An 8,563-nucleotide genomic window follows, 5' to 3' on the forward strand; every position below is an offset into this window, starting at 1 on the left:
AAGTATTAGAAACAGGGGGATTAATAAAATACTGTACATATGAATACTTTTTAGTTTAGTTGATTTTTCCTTTCACTCCCGTATTGCCCCCCCCCCCCCAGTGACGCAGTGGTAAGTCTGAAAGTTTATAACGCTAAAAACAGAGTTTCGATACCCGTGGTGAGCGCAGCACGGATAGCTAATTGTGTAGCTTTGGGGCTTAACAACAACAAACAAACACTTCCGTATTCATTAGTTCACTGAATGTTACATCTCTTAAATGCTTATCCTCACCACTAGAGTATTCTGAGAGATTTAAGCGATGGTTTGCAATAGTTTTTTTTCTTGTTTTTTTTGTTTGTTTTTTTTTCCCAGCGTGACTGACTTATGTTGTTAATGATTTCTTTGTTAGTCCGGTTCTTTCGTATAGTTCTGTAGAAAGAATATTGGAAAGTCCAGTCTACAGTTAACGGTAACAAAAACGTTTTAAATATTCCCCTTCAGTCCCATATTCAGCGTAACCAACAGCCCAGTTTAAAAACACAAACTTAATATTCGCAGCACTGTACTAACTAGCTGATGGTAATAAACTGACAAAATCATTCGCGGATTACTTTACATGACTAACAAACTCGTGAACTCGGTAAATTACTGTAACATACTCAATAACGCGTTTATACGTATAAAGTTCTAATTATTTCATAAATTGTGGAAAAAGTTGAATAAATTAAGACCACACCTATGACGTTACATAAAAAACTTTCGTGAAAGCAACAATACAATTAGAAAATTCTAGGTTAAAAACATAGGCTACAAGTACAACACTAACAACACAATTTTTTATATAAGTAGGTTGAAAATATAGGCTACAACTTACAAGCACAACACTAACTACATTAATTGGTGCAGTTAATCGAAATCTGTCTCACATTTAATCATATTTCATGTTTATACTTAAAAGAAGAAAAAAAGTACAAGCAAATCATTTAAACAATAATAAAAAATTACTTCTAGGTTTCCTGAAAACCTTTCCGCTCCATCGCAAACTAGGCCTGAAAGATCTTCTACCCATGAAAACTGTAGATCCAGACGTTGGGTGCAATGCTAGGCCAAGAAGTGCTTACTGCTTTGATGCCGGTAGGTGACGCTTCAATATTTGTTGCAAATAGATTTTCTTCATATTGTTATTTTACACGCACATTAATCTAACTCACAACACTGTGTACCATTTATTTATTACAAATTACCGCAATATGCTCGTGAAAAATTAATCATTTTATTCTTTTTAAGTGAAAAAAATATTTTCTTTGCTTTATTCAAAATATATTATTAAACTTTTTAAATAATTTAACATTTTCTATTGAATAAAAAGCTTTTTTTCCTTTGCTGTGTTCCCCTCAGGCGATGAACGAGTGAATGAACAACTGGTACTCGCTGTGATGCATACTATATGGATGAGAGAGCACAACAGGATTGCTGAAGCTCTAGGACAGATTAACCCTCACTGGGATGACGAGAAGATTTACCAAGAGACTCGTCACATCATCATTGCTGAATTACAGCACATCACCTATAAGGAGTTCCTTCCTGCAGTGGTCGGAGTTCAGAATATAAAGAAATACGGTTTACAGCTTCTTCCCCACGTACGTAGTTCTGTACATTTATGTTTACTTACTAACTCGAATGACCCTTGAACGAAATATTATCCAAACAAATAAACTGTTATATGCGATTGAATAAATGTAGAAGGGGTGGGGTGGGGGATTGGGAGTGTTTAAAGGAATTGTTCGAAATACTTGTAAAAAATGGGGTTATTACTGTATATAATAAACCAATAAAGGTTTTGTCCGTGTCAGTAGACCTGGCATGGCCTAGTGGTTAGAGAACTCTACTCGCAATCTGAGGGTTGAAGGTTTTAATCCTGTCCTCGAAAATGTTCACCTTTCAGTTGTTGGGACGTTATAATGTGACGGTCAATTCTCTTATTCGTTGGTAAAGATTAGCCCATGAATTGACGGTGGATGGTGTGGACTACCTCCCTTCCCTTTGTCCATCACTGCCAAATTATAGACGGCTAGCACATAGCCTTCGGGTAGCATTGCGCGAAATTCAAATCAAGCCTCAGTTTTTCTCATATGACATCCTCATATTATTTTTCTAGGTTACTCACCATTATCAGTGCTTTAAAATACAATTAATCCTCCGGTGCTCAGAAAATAGAAAATATAAAAAATCTCATTTATCTGCTTCCCTTTTATCATCATTAGTTACTTCCTCTTTTTTTTTTTTTTTTGTAATTGCTTGTAGTTTTATGTCTACGAAGATGTAACACACAATTCTGTCCCCAAAGAAATGACAGAACTTACTTTTGACATACAAGCGTTTACTTTTCTTGGTGCAGTTTAACCGAATCTTTTGTTTCATTCCCGTTTTGTAGGGCTATTATGATGGTTACAACCCTAAAGTAAACGCTGGGATTCGGTCAGCTTTTCAGACCGCAGCATTTCGTTTTGGCCACAGTTTACTTCCTGATGTTACAGAAAGATATAATAAATTCCATGAAAAACTTGGTAAGTACATATGTAACCAGGTAGAGCATATCTTAGTAGTTAGCATACTTGGGCTACGAACCCTCGGGTTCACAGTTAGCGTCTCGTTTCTGCAAAAACACATTCCGTGAGTGTGCTATAAAAGTGACGATTAAACTCCAATGTTCAGTTAGATAAGAGTACCAAAGAAACAATCATTCGTAAGATACTTAAAGGCTAATAATTTCTTTAGTTTCAGAATTTTCTGGTTCATTCAACTCTCTTTTGCAGTTTTTCAGCTTTATTTTTTACATCATTTTTATTATCTAATCTGAACAGCTAAGGTACTATTACTAACATGTATTAAAAATAGAAGATGTACAACTGTCCTTCCCTCCTTCTGCCAGAATCCATCCGTTTGTCTAAGCAGCTACGTCAACCATATGATTTGTACAAGCCGGGAATCATGGACACCTTTTTGATGGGATTAATGAACCAAGAGTCCAACAGGATGGACCCTGAAGTGACCACCGAGGTAGGTTGGGTGTGATGTTTTTTTTGTTTTTTTTCAAGTGTCAGATGTGGTTGGAGGTTATTGTTTTAGTATTACACATATATACTTTAATAACAACTATAGTTACGAAATTTTAGTTTTGAAACAGTTATATTACGGGTTGTAAGCCTTCGTTAATGGTTAAAACTCAGACCTCCTATCTGTTAATTAGGTGACTAATCACCTTTTCGAGAAACCTGGTGAAGGATTCGGCATGGACTTGGCTGCTGTCAATATGCAGCGTTCTCGAGAACATGGTAATCCTGGTTACAACTTCTACAGGGAATATTGCGGACTTCGAAAGGCACGCGATTTTCATGATCTTATCGGAATCATGCCAAATACGACAGTACAAAGATATTCACAAATCTATAGGTAGGTGACAGCAAACGTTAGTTTTGGAAAATAATTTAGATCACAAAAGTAATAATAATCTAATTTGGTTGCAAAAGAAGTAAGTTTTGAAACTAATCTGTAGCATCTGATTTTAATGCTAATTCCAAAGTAAATGTAAATTTGAAGCTTTGCACAAGTTTATGAAACATTCAAATGTTCATGAGAACGCAAAGTACTAAAAATTAAGACGCAATATATTCATCACACTGAAACCTGCTTCTCAAGAAATTAAATTTGGGATTTTTTTTAGAGCGAAATGTGATCCAGTAGTTAGCATGCTGGACTGTGGAGTTGCGAGTCTGTCCTACGCGTAACAATTACCGCAGAAATAAAATAAAAATCACGCTTCGTATTTTGGGGGCATAGTTGTGTTATAAGGATGACGGTCAAATCCCACTAATCCGTCAGATAAAAGAAATCTACAAGTTCAAAGTTAGGGACGGCTAACGCAGATGGCCCACGAGTTGATTTGTGTAAATATTGAAAAACATTAAATATTAACAAACAACTGATTTTTTAATCGACCCCTGTAATAATGTGAGATCTTGTAGGTGCTACATGAAAATTATAGCCTTCATTTTTTTAATGTTTTCCGATCTTATAAAAATATAAATAGCCATTCAAACCGGTCTGTGGTTTTAAAACAGATGTTAAATGTAGCAGTACAGTTTAAAGATTCTAGCCTCAAGCGGAAATGCTTCTGGTACAAACTATAGATTAAGAGACTTTCAGTGGGGCAGCACAAGTCATAAGCACCAGTGAAACATGGATTCTTTGGACTTTTTAAACAAATTTCCTAAATTATATATATATGCATTTGTCAAATGTTAAGCTATGTTCTCCAATTGTCAACTAAAGGCTTTTACTAAAACTTCTTAATAGTATAAACATATACTGTTTTGTTGGTTTGGGGCTTAGGATTCTTCTACAGCAAGCGTCTGTGACTTGTTGGCGATAAATTCAAAAATCAACGAACAGCACTAACTCCACTTGTGTTCAAAGTAATATATATATATATATATATATGTATATATGGAACTAGTTAAACGTGTGTACACTATACAAATCATAGGCATGTCATAAACACTATATAGTTCTCTTCTTGTTGTCAAAAGTCTACTTAGGCCTATTCAATTGCTTTAGAATTTCAGTTGACAAGCCAAACTATTTTTCTCTATTACTATCGCCAAACTATCCGACTGTAGTTCACTTACTTTATCGTCGAGTTTCCACAGATATATCATTTAATTCTAAAATCGTCTGCTCCTTTTTCTCTCTTTGTATTTCCGAGAATCGCCTGTCTATTTGTCAAAGTCCACTGAGGCTAGTTCAATCACTTTATAACTCTTTTTGACGAAATATACTATTCTTCTTAACTCTTTCAACACAGTCAGTATCACTCTAATATATCAAAGATTAGGCCTTTATTAATCGTTAAGCCTCCCATTCCTACGATGATTAACTCTGCGTTTAACTTTTCTTTGGCCGAATTCCTTCTCGTAACTTTACTTTACTTCTCGTCTGCTCTGTCTTTGTCTGTCTGTCTACTTTTCCTGCTCATCTCACATTATTTATATGTTTATTACTGAATAGTCTGCTCACTATATCCTCGACATCAATAAATTTCACGCGGAGTTCAATAATCTCGACATTAATGAGTTACAAACACAACGTACGACTCTTACCGAGTTATGTAACTAAACTTTTCACAACATTTACTTTAAAATAATTGCTGCTGACTCTCTAGTAATGAACAAAACTAAACAATCATAAAATATTCACCCAAAAAATAAATGAATTAATAATATCTACACTAAATAGTCTTTTATGGCATGACAGCATCAAATTGCTTGCAGAACCGTGATTTTGTTGGTTACACGATCTCTAATAAACCACGTGAGTCGCACAATTCAATTAATTACTGCTCGGTTTCTTGTGTACGTTACATAGAAAGTGGGCGATTTCGCTCAATATATTTTGATGAGATCCTTACACTAAATGTTATAACAGGTAGAAATATATATTTACTCAATATAAGGCACTATGTGGACCCCCGTAAGTAATGAATGATATATAAAGAAGTCGTTAATTTGAGGGTTTAAATAATAAAGTAGGCGTTTTACTTTACAATTGGGATAACACTGTCATATCTTAAGACTTGCACTCATTAGATTAAATACATTTTAAAATTCAGTCATGTTTCGCGAATGCGTAGTTTTGTTTTACCTTTAACGTTAAACTTTTTTATACCATCTCGTGATTTACCAAGTATTGTCAATCTGCCACTTTATGCATAAAAATCCACTTATAAAGGAATAATTGTGTTTAGCATCATATTTAAAATTATGATGATGATAGACTTCAACATAAATCTGATGTTGACTCTTAAGGGATGGTGAAGCTTAATATAGAATATTTATATTTTTGATTAACTTCATCTAAGAAAAATTAATTTATAATATAATAATAACAGATAATTAGACCAGGATTTCCTCAACTTTCTCAACTCATGCTCTTCTCCCGAGCAGACAGCCAATGTTCTGGGACTTTGCTCAACTGGTGGAGGAGGAGGTCGCTGTTCCAATATATTTCAGTAATGTCGTGTACAACTCTTGTACATTGTCTTTTTGTTTTGATTGTTGAAACATATTTTAGGATCATTTTAAAGTTCTTTATAAAAAAAAAAAAAGACTCACTCCGACATCTTTTGCGACCAACGGTTTAGGAACCACTGATTCTAGCCTATCTAGAAGCTATATTATAACACGGTGGTCGAAAGAAGAAGCTCTTAGATTAAGGTATTATAGTATCCCGGTGTCTGAGCAATTAAAAAGTGCCTTCCCAGGAATAGCTACTGGGTCAACGCCTTACCTCGGTCGGTTGGTAAGAATGCTCGTGTTTCTTCAGCTTAGTGGATGCTAAAGCCGGAAACCTGCACTTTGTGAGAGAGAGTAACGCTGTATTTAAGCTCTAAAGATGCAGGGGATCACATCACAGCATTTAAGGCTAAATAACCATTCGGTGTGAAAAATAATTTGGCAAGATTAATTCTTAAAGAAAAGGTAACTTATAGGAGCGAGTTATACGTCCAACAGCTTTGATTCTTAACTGCCCGATGTGCAGTGGTTTCATACGTTTAGGCACTGAAGAGAAATGGCTTTATTTGATGTGAATAAAGGTTAAGGAAACTGCGTTGTATGATCGTGAAATGTTTTTGTTTCTTGTTTTTCTATATCAACAGACACGTAGACGACATCGATTTGTGGAGTGCGGGTATTTCTGAGTACCACATGCCTAACGCAGTTGTAGGCCCAACATTTGCCTGTTTAATTGCAGAGCAGTTCAGCTATTTGAGACGGGGAGATCGATTCTGGTACGAAAATGGTGGCTGGTCCTCATCTTTCAGTCCTGGTAAGTCTTATCATTTTTTTGCCTCTTTTAAATGTCGGCTCAGTTGAGCTGTAGAGTCATCGCACGCTCGTATGCACGAAAAGAATCTTGGTGAATATTACAAGTTATTAAACATTAAAAGTGAAGCTGCTGTAAAAATGTATCAAACTACAGAGCAACTTTATAAAGACTTGTGACAAAAAGGAAATGTTTAAATTACTTGCATAATATTAAAAAAGTAATATAAATAGATTCACTGGTGGTTATACAAGAGTCAATGTACTTTTCTCACTAATGTGATAATAATAACACATTAATAAAAAAAAATATTTTTGAAGCGAAACCCTGATTTATAGTTTTGTTAAAAGTTATTTTATCTCGCATGTAGTTAAACATTGTTAATAGAATCCTCTATGTTTGTTTGTTTTCCTTACGTGTAACTATGCGATAACATACGAATGAAACGTCTACAAAACGTAAACTTTAAAGTGAATTTCATTCATCCACGCAACTCCTACGGAAGAATTCTGTTTACTTTATAACAGAAAAATTCACATCATTAATAACTTATAAATGGTGTATTTCTTTGTTTTGTTGATAAAAACATAAGTAAATACTAACTGGAGTACCTGTCCCCTGGACGGAAGTTATGTAACTTCATGATTAAAAGAAAGGTTATCTTATGACATGAAAAGTTGCTTCCCTTATATGTAATTGTAAAAAACGCCCCTAAAAAATTGCAAAACACAAATTGTTAAACCGCAAATTTGTATGTATCTCCTCATGAATCCAACAAACCTGCATGCCAAATTTGGTGAAGATCCATCAACAGGGAGCGAAGTAGTTGTAAAAAACGCCTATAAATACCGTAAAACGCAAAACTGAAAGTTTTTATGTACCCCCGCATGGACCTAATGAACCTCGATACCAAATTTGGTGAAGATCCATCTAGAGGGAGCGAAGTAATGGTAAAAAACGCCCATAAAAATTGCAAAACACAAATTGTTAAATCGCAAGTTTGTATGTATCTCCTCATGAATCCAACAAACCTTCATGCCAAATTTGGTGAAGATCCATCAACAGGGAGCGAAGTAGTGGTAAAATACGCCTATAAATACTGTAAAACGCAAAACTGAAAGTTTTTATGTACCCCAGCATGGACCTAATGAACCTCGATACCAAATTTGGTGAAGATCCATCTAGAGGGAGCGAAGTAATGGTAAAAAACGCCCATAAAAACTGCAAAACACAAAACTGAAAAGCATATATCTCCACATGGACTGAATAAACCTCCATTCCAATTTTGGTGAAGATCCATCCACACCCTGCGAAATAGTTACATGGACATACGACAGACAGTACTATTATATTTATATTGATACACTATTTTAGTGTATTCTTGCTTTAATAGCTACGAAAGATCCACAAGGTTAATTTTTTTCTAAGGTTTCAGTAGAATACTACATTATTTTAAGTCTTAAAATTACAGAATTGCTTCTGTTTTCTGCAACTTTTCAGAGCAACTCCAGGAGATACGAAAAGTCCGGTTTTGCCGAGTTCTGTGTGACAACGCTGATGACATGGACACTATTCAGGAGAAGGCCATGTTCATTGCAGATCCACAAAAGTGAGTTTATCATTTAATATTTGATTGTATTGTTACGTATCTGTTTTTATTAATTTCCCGTAGAAATTCTTTCCGAGAAACTTCAGCGAT

The 8,563-nt window shown here is 34.9% G+C and overlaps 1 protein-coding gene across 1 annotated transcript in view; it reads left to right on the forward strand.

Moving 5' to 3' along the window:
• Positions 1–8,563, forward strand: part of LOC106463436 (thyroid peroxidase-like) — a 98,709-nt gene that overhangs the window by 87,190 nt on the left and 2,956 nt on the right. The window contains exons 19-25 of the mRNA XM_013923463.2: positions 994–1,116; positions 1,381–1,622; positions 2,417–2,549; positions 2,915–3,042; positions 3,233–3,435; positions 6,698–6,867; positions 8,365–8,473. Of these exons, the coding sequence (XP_013778917.2) occupies positions 994–1,116; positions 1,381–1,622; positions 2,417–2,549; positions 2,915–3,042; positions 3,233–3,435; positions 6,698–6,867; positions 8,365–8,473 (1,108 nt within the window). The remainder of the gene's footprint in view (positions 1–993; positions 1,117–1,380; positions 1,623–2,416; positions 2,550–2,914; positions 3,043–3,232; positions 3,436–6,697; positions 6,868–8,364; positions 8,474–8,563) is intronic.

This window comes from Limulus polyphemus, unplaced genomic scaffold (assembly GCF_000517525.1).
Source record: "Limulus polyphemus unplaced genomic scaffold, Limulus_polyphemus-2.1.2 Scaffold1408, whole genome shotgun sequence".
Lineage (NCBI taxonomy): Eukaryota > Metazoa > Arthropoda > Merostomata > Xiphosura > Limulidae > Limulus > Limulus polyphemus.